This window comes from Lagenorhynchus albirostris, chromosome 9 (assembly GCF_949774975.1).
Source record: "Lagenorhynchus albirostris chromosome 9, mLagAlb1.1, whole genome shotgun sequence".
Taxonomy (NCBI): domain Eukaryota; kingdom Metazoa; phylum Chordata; class Mammalia; order Artiodactyla; family Delphinidae; genus Lagenorhynchus; species Lagenorhynchus albirostris.
Window position 1 is genome coordinate 78722456 of NC_083103.1, and position 12816 is coordinate 78735271.

At 34.8% G+C, this 12816-nt stretch overlaps 1 protein-coding gene across 1 annotated transcript; it reads right to left on the reverse strand.

Moving 5' to 3' along the window:
* Positions 1 to 1659: 1659 nt before the first annotated feature.
* Positions 1660 to 11851, reverse strand: MMP13 (matrix metallopeptidase 13). The gene is made up of 10 exons (XM_060157924.1): positions 11732 to 11851; positions 11402 to 11643; positions 10570 to 10718; positions 10278 to 10403; positions 8170 to 8331; positions 6612 to 6729; positions 5478 to 5611; positions 4361 to 4520; positions 2426 to 2529; positions 1660 to 1760 (listed from the first exon to the last, which is right to left on the reverse strand). Exons 1-10 carry the CDS (start codon positions 11849 to 11851, stop codon positions 1660 to 1662), a joined length of 1416 nt encoding a protein of 471 aa, XP_060013907.1.
* Positions 11852 to 12816: the final 965 nt, after the last annotated feature.

Below are 12816 nucleotides of genomic sequence, written 5' to 3' on the forward strand. Positions count from 1 at the left end.
TAAAGCCCACACAGATTAAATGAGCTGCCTGAAGTAACATGCCCGAGTTCATGGCAGAGTTGGTGTTAGGACTCAGTTTTCCTAACTCTAGATCTACTGCTTTCTCCACTTCATTACCAAGTAATACTCTCAGCAGAGAAGATTCTGAGGAGCCTGTGGGCTCCATCTAAGGAAGCTGGCCCAGTAAATGGGGCTCATCAGCACGAGGCTGACCAAACTCAACCAGAACTTGAGTTAAAAAAGCCGGGTACAATTAATACTAAATTTGAATTTAGTGTTCTTATAAGAAACAACCCAACAAAGAGGTTAGCAAGAAAAAGGAATAATTTAAATGGACATTCTTTGTGTGAGGAAAAGCTTAAAATTATACCAAAAGACAAAAATATACCGTATGACAATGTCTGTTGAAAATAACTTTTTATTATAAACAATATAAACACTTCCTAATACTTTTCACATATATAATACACTTTCTTTTCTTTGCCTGAGTTTTTAGGAACATGATCTCTCAACACAAAGGTTCTTCCCTTGATGACCATTCATATAGTCAATAAGTACCAAGTGCCAAGCACTGTAAAAAGTTCCGAGGGAGTAAAGAAAAAAAAAAGGAGAAAAAAGGCATAGTTTCATTTTTCAAGAGGACCACAATCCAGTAGAATATTTCCTTTATTTTGGTTATCTCTATTTTAACATATATACTTCCAATTTATGATAAATTTTAGTCTATTTCTTTCAAAAATAGCTTATATATCCAAGGTAAACTGGACAATTAAAACAATTGTTTAGATAAAATAGGGTTAAAACACTACTTTTAGCCTTAAATAATCAGATGATTTATGAAAAAGTGACTCTGTGGCCTTGGATCATTTTGTTAACAATTTTAGTATACTTTGATATTTTTGAAAGACCTGAAATATTTTAATACAAAGAGAGATCATCTCTCTTTGTCTTCTATAAACATGAAAAGAAATATTTATCTTCTTTGAGAGTAGTCCTTGAGTCATTGCCAATAGTGAAAACTAAACACAATACAAAGGCCACATCTGCTGTCCTCACTATTAGTCTTTGTCTCATATCTTTAGTGACTCTGATATTTCTGAATGAAGAGGGGCACATACATCCAAATATTTTTAGTGAAAAACCCAAGTTATTTCTTTGGAAAGTTGTCTATAATATATTTATTACAGACATTTCCCTTTGGTTTATTGTTGTTTGTGTATGGCTGTCATATGCTCCCCCAAAATTGCATTTTCATATGACTTTATACTATTTGGTAAAGATGATTCATTAATTATATAAATGTGATTTACTTTTATGTCTTTGCAAAGTTTCCTTATAAATATATTAAGCTAACTCTCTTTGACAGATCATATATCCCATTTTTGATGTTGAATATTGTCAACTACTGCTTCTGTATAGTACACAAGAATTAGGTGACCCTTAGAGATAATGAATTTCATGACTTTAAAATTCATTGTGGTTCCAGCCCCACGCATAGCTGTATAGATACTAAATATTCAAAGATAACTTACTGAAGCTTGTTCACAGAACTAAGCTTTCCCCTGATATCTCTCCCTCCCCCATGGCCCCCCTCAAAAATGTCTGGAAGCATTACCCCGAATGGTCTCCAGGATTTAAATAACAATATTTTTAAAACATTTAACACCACAATAGGGAATTTGTTGGCATGACTCGAACAATACGGTTACTCCAGATGCTGTATTCAAACTGTATGGGCCCATTGAAAAAATAGATATAACCTAAAAGAAAAAGACCAAAAAGAAAATTTCAGAGTTTGAAAATAATGTTTTACTCTAGCTACTTTTAAAAGCCCAATCTGTTAGCTTCACTTTTTTTAACATTCCAGTGTTTATCTTTATAAATACCACTAATGTTTTAATATATTGCTTATAATTTAAAGAGGGGGAAAGGTATAAATGTCTCCAGCTCTCTTAAACTGTCACCTCGAATTAATTGCTGTATTGGCAGGAGTTCCAGTTTTGATGGTTGAATTATTGATATTCGTTATTTTTTGTAAGTTAGAGATAACATCTCTTTCCATAATTCAAGCAAAAAATCATTATATAGCTATGATTATTGGTCTTCATATATAAATTACTCCCCACTCCACCCCTGATTTGAACTATACTTTTTGCATCTTAATATCTTTAAATTTAAGGTAGTGTTTAAGATTTGGCATCTTTTATTCATAGAATTAGCAGTCATTAAGTAAAATTCTCATTTATTCTAAGCATATTAATTTTTGTTTGCTGTCTGTGTCAGTAGTCACACAAGAATGAGTAATCCCTTAACTGTCAGACATTTATCAGCACATCTAAATTCTGTGTAAAATTCCTTTATAAGGAAATTATTTCAAGGGGCTACAGAAGCCCTCCATTAAGGTCAGTTCAATGGAACTAGTTACCATTTTTCTCGAAGACAGCATCTACTTTATCACCAATTCCTGGGAAGTCCTCTTCTATTAGTCTGGGGTAGTCTTTATGCATCATATGGTTAGTTTCATCATAGCTATTTAATAAGAAAAAGAAACTCTTGAGTAGGTCGTAGGTAAATTACTTTAGAAATAATACAATGGGTATAATGGCAGCTTTCAAAATTGACAAAAGTTTCAAATTTTTAAGTCCATTTGAAACAACCAGTAGCTTTTTAAAATTAGGAATTATAATACTGAGTATACAGTGGATACCTGGTGAGGTATTTTGACTTGCCTAAAGACCATCTTTGTAAAGACAGTTATAAGCTCATTTCCATTTCAAAATTTGTATAGCTGCTATAAAAGTATATTATTAGGAAAGTGTTCTTAGAGTGAAATATATGTTTATGCATTGAACGATTATCTGTTGAGCTCCCACTATGTGTAAGACAACTTGCTAAGTGCAGTAACGGATGCCAAACTATTTAAGGTTCAATTTCTGCACTAAAAAGTTATAGAGGCATACAGTGGAAATAAAACTAGGAAGGAGAGCACAGCTTTCCCCTCTCATAACTTTATATTCCATACTCTTCTTCCCCTGCACATACTCACACCCTAGCCAACCAAACACACTCTGAAATTAACCTAAGAGAACAGCCTCCTGTGATGTAATATTCTTACTGTTATTGATGAAAGTTTTTTATATTTTTGAGGTATGTTTCAATAGATAAAAAGTAAGAACCACTGCACCATCAAGAAAGCTAAGACATATACACACAAAACTGCAACATTAGGCAATAGGGGTTAAACATCATGAGAGAGTAAACATGAGATGTCATGGGAGTTACATGAGAAGGGAGATAATTTTGAATGGGGTGATCAAGAAAGACTTTCAAGTTAACTTTAAACAATGGATGGAATTTCAAAAGACAGAGATGTAGGGAAAGACCTCTAGCAAAGAAAATTGCATAAGGGAAGGTTATGGGGAGATAAAAGCACAGTGCATTTGAGATATGATAAGCAATCCATTTTGACTGAGCCATAGACCTCATATAAGGTAAAGGGACTGGAACACTAGTGCAGGTAGAACCTGGCAGTAATATTTAAAGTGGTAAGTGTCATTATCAGAAATAAAGAAGCCAAAACGTAAAGATGATATGTAAGAGTGTGTATGTGTGTGTACACATGCATGCATGAGTGTATATATATATATATATATAATGAGTGTATATATATATATGTGTGTGTGTGTGTGTGCGTGTGTATGGTGGGAGTAAAGTTACCATTTAAAATATTTCAACTATTGTGTACCTATGAGATAATCATCCCTGAATATAGACATGGATTTGGGCTCATAAATATTGCCAATGTCAATGCTGCCTTGAGCTCTACATGTGTTTTCAATATTCCTGTTCTACTTGTTCTTCAGAAGGAGCTGGCTTCACAAACTACAAGCCTAGAACCTTCCTGGCCAACCTCTCCGATGAATCAACAGACTAGAAATTGTGGCCTTCTCTTGCTCAGTCTTTTCCTGTACCTATTCTTGTGTCCTCTCTGGCCACAGAAGATGGAGCTCCATGTAAATTAGGAGAGGATGACAAGAAAGAGAATCCAGGAGAAAGATTACAAGGAATTAAGATGTCAAAATAAGAGAGAGAGTTTTGCCATGGTTGTAGTACAACAAATGCCTAAGAAAGAGAAGAGTGGCCCAGAAAGGGCAAGAATTATATGTGTATTTTCAAGAGGGCTTGAGACTTTTAAATACCTGTGTTAAGAGCTACCTGCTGGAGCTGGTATGGAAGAGAATGAATGACGGGTATGACATTTACAATACTTCATGAGATAATTTTAAGTAGCAAGGGATTTTCGAGACTCACTTTGCCTCTATGATATAAGATGATGGGTCAGTAAATATGGCTGCCATACCTCCAGACTTGGTTTCCTGAGAAGAAGAGCGTCTTCTCTGTATCCTCAAAGTGAACGGCCGCACTTATCTTTTTAACCTCTTTTGGAAATCCCAGGTCGGATATTTTTCTGGGATAACCTTCCAGAATATCATAACCATTAAGAGCCCAAAATTTTCTGCCTAGAATAAGTAAAAGAATTGTTTTATTATTCAAGGGAATCTATTAAAACTCACATATGTAGATATTTAACAAAGAAAGACTCATTTTACACATTTAGAAATAAATTAGTCAGTGTTTGTGGTCACCATGTTTATGAAACACAGAAATATGCACATTCTTCAAACAAACAAAAAAAAGGATTTAAGATGCCAGTTTCCTAACTGTAAGTATAGCCCACCAAATATCATGATTAGTTTGACAATTTGTTACCTCTGAATATTAAGTTTGGAACTGGGTGAAAAATACATTAAGATTTCTGTATGAATAAGCAGCACAGTAGGAATAGGAAATTAATTTGAAAACTCAAATTTTATACCAGTAGAAAATTATTTTCTTCTCTAAAAAGTGACTTCATTATAGCTTTATTATAATAGTCAAACAATAGAAACAATGTCAGTAAAATGCTATGTAGCCATTATAAATTATGATCACAAAGCTGGAATAGCAATTTGGGAACCTATGTCAAGTAGAATATTAAAATGTATATACATTATGAATATAAATATTTAAAATATGTATTTCATATGGTGAAAGACTAGAAAATAAAGTGATAAAATAAAATAAGTTCACTTTTCAGAAGGGGGAATTATGGATAATTTTTTTCAATTTTTAAAAATGTACATTATTATTACATTTGCTTAGTAAATAATTTTTAAGAGGAAATAAGAAAAAAAACTGACATGATTGGTGTGAAATAAAGAGTGGATATGATAAGTAATAATGTAGACTTTTTACTTGTCAAATTTGGGGACACTTGGTAGAAAGGTTTCAGGTGCTTTCTGGTTCCCATTTTGTTATACTTGATTCTTAATTTAGGTGTATTTTTGACAACAATCATTTTATTAAGTCTCTGGTAACATCAAGTTCATCACTGCCTGCTCTGGACATGTGGGAGGTCCCACTGGTGGAAAGATTACCTCTAAAGATGAAGATAAGGTCATGGGAAGGGTGCTCATATGCAGCATCAATACGGTTGGGAAGTTCTGGCCAAAAGGATTTTGTTAAAAACAGCTCTGCGTCAACCTGCTGAGGATGCAGACGCCAGAAGAATCTAACACAAAAGTAAAAATGCAGAGTTTGCCATCATTTTTTCAAGTGCAATATGTCTATCCTGCTAGCCACCTTTCTCCACATCAGTACAGGTAAGTTAGACACAACCACTCCCTAGCACCCGTGAGGGTGAAAGATTTCCACTTCCCTTAAGTGCCAGTTAAACAAGCTGTTGCTATCTTAACTCTATCCTAAATTATTGAAGTCTAAAATCTCACAGAGCCTTTGTGAAGCCTCCAAGTCATTTGTGGGCTGGGACCATGCTTTGTTCAATTTTGCATATCTTTTAAGTGGCAAGCAAATGTGCCAGGCACTGTGTTGGGCTCTGGAAAGAAAACATGAGTGACACAAACTATGCTCCCAAGATCTCATGGCCTGGGGAAACTGATATATGAGAAAATACTGGAGCCCAATGAAATTAGAGCTATAGTAGAGGAGGTAGGAATGCTATAGGATCACAGATGAGGGAACAATTAATTCATTGAATAGATGAACAAATGAACAAATAAGGATATTAAAACAATATCAAAATTAAAAATTAGTATTTCATTTTTCATCACCTATAGATTTAGGTTGTACAGTGCTTCCTCTCTTAAATTCCAACATATGTTACCAGAACCAAAGTTTTTCCATATCAAAAGGAACTCATGTGGAATTATGAGTAACAGCTTACTAACATGGTAATTGATTTCAATAACTGCATTTTAAAATAAATAAATTGTATTTCTATATTTACTTTGTAAATATGTCTTTATAAGAAAAACTACAACCAAAGATGTAAAAGGAAGCTATACAATGCCAAGATTATCCATTGAAAAGTAAAACATTTATCCATCAGTTATTTACTTCCTCTCATATATGTAAATAAACTACCCAAAGTTCTATTACTTTCACTAACTTCACCTTTCTTTGGAAGTTTGACCACATGTTTTGGCAATTTGAAGACATGGCCTCACAAATGTTTGTTACATGCAGGTTTTATAAAATAATACGAAGAGTACCTGTCTTTAAAGATCATTGTTTCTCCTCGGAGACTGGTAATGGCATCAAGGGATAAGGAAGGATCACATTTGTCTGGCGTTTTGGGATGTTTAGGGTTGGGGTCTTCATCTCCTGGACCTGCAGTCATGAAATGAGTGAAGGAAGTTACTGAGGATGACCTGATTCTGCCAATGGAGAGCAGAAAGGGCAGTAAGTCCTGCCACCACTACATAATTCTCCAAAGAACCTGTAATCCTACTTCCTTCCTCCATGGTTACCAAGTTCTTGCCTACAGGACTTCTCCTTCTGTTTTCATCTTTCAAGACCCTTGAGAATCATCTCAGCTACAAATTTAGCTTTCTTGAGGTTGGTGATAGAAATGGGGTGGCGGGGGGTGGGGAGAAAAGACTTTGAGGAAACTTTCCCCATGCTTTGCACAACCTATTGACGGACTTCGCTTGAGAAACACATTCTTCTCAAAGCCATTTCTGGCGGCATGTTGTCTCTGTGGCAGCCCTCATTTGGGCTCTTTCTCTTGCCTATTTTATCAGCTGTCAACATCAGCTCATGTTGCTTTACCAGTTGACCACATCACAGCTGCATCTCAGTGAAAAGCTAGGTCTTCAGCCATTCTGGTATGACCGGCCGCATGTTGGGAACTGTTCCACCAGCTCACATGAGTGCAGAAGAGGTGCAGTAAATAAAATAATTCTAAACTTATTTTTCTCTAAATAGGTCCTATTAGTTCTATCATTAAGTTCCTCAGTCAAGATATTGTAGAAATAGTAAAAATTGCAAAATTCTTGCCTGTGCCTACACTAGCTGCTGTAGTAGATTTAAATCCAGAAGGGAAAATAATAGGTTGAGGTGGCCTGAGCTAGTTTTCTGAGCTCTGTGTTCTAGAAGTATTTACACTGATGACTGTGTACTGTGGTTTTACTTCTATTTATGGTAGGTACTTTTGCTTGTTTGGGTTGAAGTTTAATTATTTTGTAAATATTATTGAAAATTTGGAAGAAAAAAAAGGAACAGATTCTTACAAATGGTCACTGTAGATGTTGGTTAAAAACTAACACAGGCCACTTGAATGGATTCTACTGTGGCAAACAGGAGTAGTTGAAAGAATACCCAGATTTTGTAAACGCTGGTTAAAATCTCACTTTCTCCCTGTATAAGCTGGGTGAAAGCTATCCCAAAAGCTGTGTTACTATCCAGCTGTGTTTCACCCAGCTGTGCTGCTATCGATACACTATTTAAACTCTACAGGCTTAGTTTCTTCATTGGTTAAATGGTGAATAAAATATTTCTTTCTGATGTCAGAAGTATTGTGAGGATATCAAATGTACCTTACAATGTATAAAATACAAACATGGGGAGTTACATTCTGCAAAAACTTTGGAGAATGGAATATTTTCTACTTGAGCAGGTAGTTTGATTTGGAAAGAAAAAATGAGCGTGTTTCTCCAGGTTTTAATAACAAAACCAGGACAGCAATATTGGTAATGGTAAATTCACTAATAATTTAGAAAATAAATGTATATACCTCTTCTGCTGTTAAACGGATGAATTAATAGTTACCATAGAGAGACTGGATCCCTTGTACATCATCATCAGGAAGTATAAAGTGGCTTTTGCCAGTGTAGGTATATATGGGAAACATGAGTGCCCCTGGGTCCTTGGAGTGGTCAAGACCTAAGGAATGGCCAAACTCATGGGCAGCAACAAGAAACAAGTTGTAACCTGTAAGAAAACAAAGAAACTGAGAAAAAAAGTCCTCCAACGACCAATTCACAGAATAAATATTATTTTGTTTATTATTATTATGTCACCATTTCTCTTTCTTGGCTATTTAACTCACTTTTTAAAGTTAATATTCAGTGTCTTAAAGGAAGATTTAAAACACTGATTTAATCATTATAAATAATTTGGTGTTCTCTTCGATTATAGCTGCCTACACAGAGTACCAACACATTGATTAGTAATCAAAAACGATTTATTGTGAAGACACTAGTAATCCTGATTTGCTCTTTGTTTTCTCATGTCAGGTGAGGAAAGTAGACAGTGATGACTTTAACTGGAAACTCATGGGAAAAAATATAGGATGATACATATCTACAGTACTGCCTAGAACATCATCTAAACCAGAGGCAGCATCCAAAGTTATAATGACCAAGCATAGAGGATGCATTAAATAGGATCTCCGAGAATCTACTTGGGAGCAAATTCCAACCAAATGATCCTTTCCAGAATATCTCTAGACTCTAGAATTTAAAGAAACAGAAACTCTGGACATGATTGGCCAACTTTCCTCTATTCTCGAAGACTACTATGTCACTGTATTTACACTATTTCCTCTAGTCACTCTTTCCACCAATTATTGAGCCTCCTAATACTGGTAATTTAAATTGGAAAAAAATAATAAAATATCAAAAGAACAGATGAAAGCTGGAGTCAGTGGTTTCAATTTGACCTTGAATACCCTTTGCTCTCATAGCCTATGCATGAAGAAAATGTATAACAAACTTAGTGAATTGTGCAGACCATAAGAGTGATCAAAGTTCATGATAATCTGAATAACAAGTAATTCTTCATTGAAATAACTAGCAGTGGGTATCATTCTTGGCCTTCAGCTGAAAAATTAATCCTGACTTATGGATGTTTTCATTCATTTTACTTAAATTTTTCAAACCCAGAATTTATGCAGGAACCAAAAACTGAAGCTTACTGTGACTATGTCTTAACAATACTACGTGTTGTTCTTTCTTCCTAAAATCATTCCTACCTGCTAAATATTCAGACCTTAAATATATAAATTCTCACCTTCCCTTCCAAAGACAGATTGGAGATGTATGCATTGAGACATTGACTATTCAAGGCCCAGTTTTACTTCTTGGAAAAATAATTCTTTTTATATTTAAATGAATAATAAAAAGTAGCTGTTTTTGAAGACTACCCTTTAATTGTCACAACTAAGAGTCCATATAGCTCCAAAATTAAGTCCTAGTTGTGATAATCCTGCTTTTCTGCCTAAATTAATATTCCTAATCCTTTTGAGCCTTGAAGACTCAACTACTGACTAAATTCACTCAACAGTCAGTTTCATTTTGCTCTTGTAAATATAATTTAATCTGTTTTGTCTCATGCTTTCTCAAGTAAGGCACTATATTGATTTGTTAGAGTGGTATTTGTAAAATCAGTGATGCAGACAAGTCTAAAACAAGTAACATATAATAGAGAACAGAAATTTGACTGGACTTGTGCCATTAATATTTCTACAAGGGAAAAAACTATTCCAACTCACATCCAACTCATTTACGATCTACATATTTAGCCCTAATAGTTTTTAGATTTATATTTGTAATAAACTGTACTTCTTCAACATGTCAAAGGTAATCCACAATAACAGCACCTTCGTTGACAGAAAGCATTCTGATCCTGTTTCAAAGTTAGCTAGTATCCCTCGAGCCACTAGACTTAGTAGATTTTGCTCATTTTTAATGTTTCATATTAGCTTATAGAAATGTCACTTGTAGAGACTAATAAGTAGAAGATTATCATACTTGTTAACTTGGAAAATAGAATCAAATACCAAATATAATTTACAGTATGCTTAAACTTCTTATTAATGGGTTAATGATCTAATCTAATCTGATAGTCATGAATTATATCTTTATAAGAAATACTACCTTTGGAACTACTTGTCCAGGTTTCATCATCATCAAAATGGGCATCTCCTCCATAATTTGGTCCAGGAGGAAAAGCATGAGCCAATAGACCAGAGGGTCCATCAAATGGGTAGAAGTCACCATGCTCTATACACAAAAACAAGAGTTAAGACTCTAATTATATGAAGTAGTGCCTAGCACAGGTGCTTAATGAATTTTTGTTGAATTCTATAAAAATTAATGAATAACTGAAAGAAGGAATAAAAGAATGGAGCCAATTAAGGAGCAGAATATACAAAGTCTGCATCATTACCTTTAGTTCCAAAAGAGATCATGATATCCGCAGTGCCATTTTGAATTCTGATAAAATTCAGAGGTGTCACATCAGACCAAACTTTGAAGGCTTTTTTGAATGCCTTTTCAACTTCATAATGAGTCAAATCAGGGGTATAATTCACAATTCTATTCAACAGAGAAAGTTTCCATCAAATTTTCGGAAGGTGAAAGCTATTTTAGAATATATTTTCTTGGAATACTGCTTTTCTACTCAAAATGCAATGGCTTCTTTAAAAGTTCTACTAAACGTCCATTGTTTCCAAGAACGTATTAATTATGATGCCATACAAAGACTATAAAATGAAAAATTCAATCAGATATTTGAGTATCTCCAAAGATTTGACCATTTGACATCTTAAAGTATTTAGATGTTTAATATAACTTATACTGCATGCTAAAAGTTCTGTATCACTGTAACCTAAACAAATGAAATAGTTCTGTAAAGTTCATAGAGAATGAAACTCTCCATTTTTAGCACTGTTATAATAAATATGCCTGATTACTGCATCTCTGCAAATTGCCTTGAAACTACTTTTACTTCTATTTTGATTTCATATCTGAAAGAAATAAATTGAGATTTGCAATGAGAAATAATGCTGGGTTAATGTAACCATAATAGATGCTATGAGATATTCTCATCAACAGTATTAAAGTTATTCCTGGACATACTTAACTTCCAGTTTAATATCTAAGGCCTATGTAAAATAATGGGACCACACGTGTTCTGTCACCTGTAGCTTGTGCTGAAAATTAGACATCTGATACTGAAAAATATAACAAATATTAAAGAAAGATAGTCTATGATTTACCTGTAGGTTAAGTTCATTTTGGACCATTTGAGAGTTCGAGGAAAAACATTGTATTCACCCACATCAGGGACCCCACATCTTGGTTTTTTCATGATGTCTAAGGTGTTATCATCAAGTCTGCCAGTCACCTCTAAGCCGAAAAAAGACTGCATTTCTCTAAGCCTGTCAACCACAGAGCTTGCTGCCGTCTTCTTCAGGATTCCAGCAGGATTCAGAGGATAGTAGTATGATTTCAGGTAATTCTAGGAAAGAGACCACAATGATCCTCTTTTAAAAGAAAAGGACATTTATGAGATGTATCACACCACTGGGGTTGGCAAAATACTCTACCTCTGCAAACTGGAAGTCTTCCTCGGACAAATCGTCAGAATCTTCATCATTGGGAAGAGGCAGGGACCAACAGTGAGTCCAACTCAAGAAGAGGAAGGCAGCCAGGACGCCTGGGTACATCTTGAGTGGTTGTGCCTGGAGGCTGCTGCTTTTCCACAGACAAGTACCTTTACTTTTATAGGCCTATGATGGTGAGTCATCATTTGTGGACAAATTTCAACTTCCTAGTCAGTTAAAGGTAAACATGCTTACATGGGGACTTTTTTTCCTCCCAAGAAGTGTGGTTTCTGGTAGAATTTGAGGGAAATATAAAATAAGGCCTTCTCTCATTTCAGCAGGGTCTCAAAAACCATCTGGCAAAATAACGGCCTCAGCATATTTATGGCTATTGTGGGAAGAGTAAAATTTTCACTTCACTTGGCAAAAATGTTTTCCTCTTTGTGGGAAAGTAGCTTATTCTACTTTTTCAGATAAGAATATCAAGATGGTACACCTACTTCCATAAGAAGAAATGTAGTCTTGTTTCCAGAATGTTTATAACCTGGTGAGTTTTAAACTTCATTTTCTCCAGAGAACCTAAGAGGGAAATATTATATATACCTGAAGGCCACAGAAATAGACCAGAACCAAGCTTGGAGACTCATCACAGGATTGAGTGCTGCAGCTGGAATTTAAAAGCACTGGTGTGACCTCTCAACAAATATGGATCCCTGCATGAATTCCCTACAGGTTCAGGCAGAGGTAGAAGAATGTATTAGAATACAGTATATTGGAATACAGTATAATGGCTAACACATATTGAGGGATTACTGCATGCTAGACTTAAAAGGTATTATCTCATTTAATCCTTACAACAGTCTTGTAAAGTAGGTATTGTAGGAAGGCTTGTTTTTCACTTTACGTATGAATAATCTGAGACACAGAGAAGTTAAATATTTGTTTAAGGTGACATGGTTAATAAATGCTACTACCAGCATTTGAATCCAGGCCAGTAGACTTCATGTTTTTGACCACCATGGAATATGACCTCTACTCCATCCATTCTCAAATATTTTCTCAAAAACAGAACTGCTTAGTTCCCACAC

Excerpts from the sequence above, each read along its gene's own strand:
- MMP13 (XM_060157924.1), bottom strand. The coding sequence starts at position 11,851 with ATGTACCCAGGCGTCCTGGCTGCCTTCCTCTTCTTGAGTTGGACTCAC. Across the intron at positions 11,644-11,731 it reads AAGACTTCCAGTTTGCAGAG|AATTACCTGAAATCATACTA; the intron begins GTAGAGTATTTT and ends TCTCTTTCCTAG. Across the intron at positions 5,612-6,611 it reads ACAATGATCTTTAAAGACAG|ATTCTTCTGGCGTCTGCATC; the intron begins GTACTCTTCGTA and ends CTTTTGTGTTAG.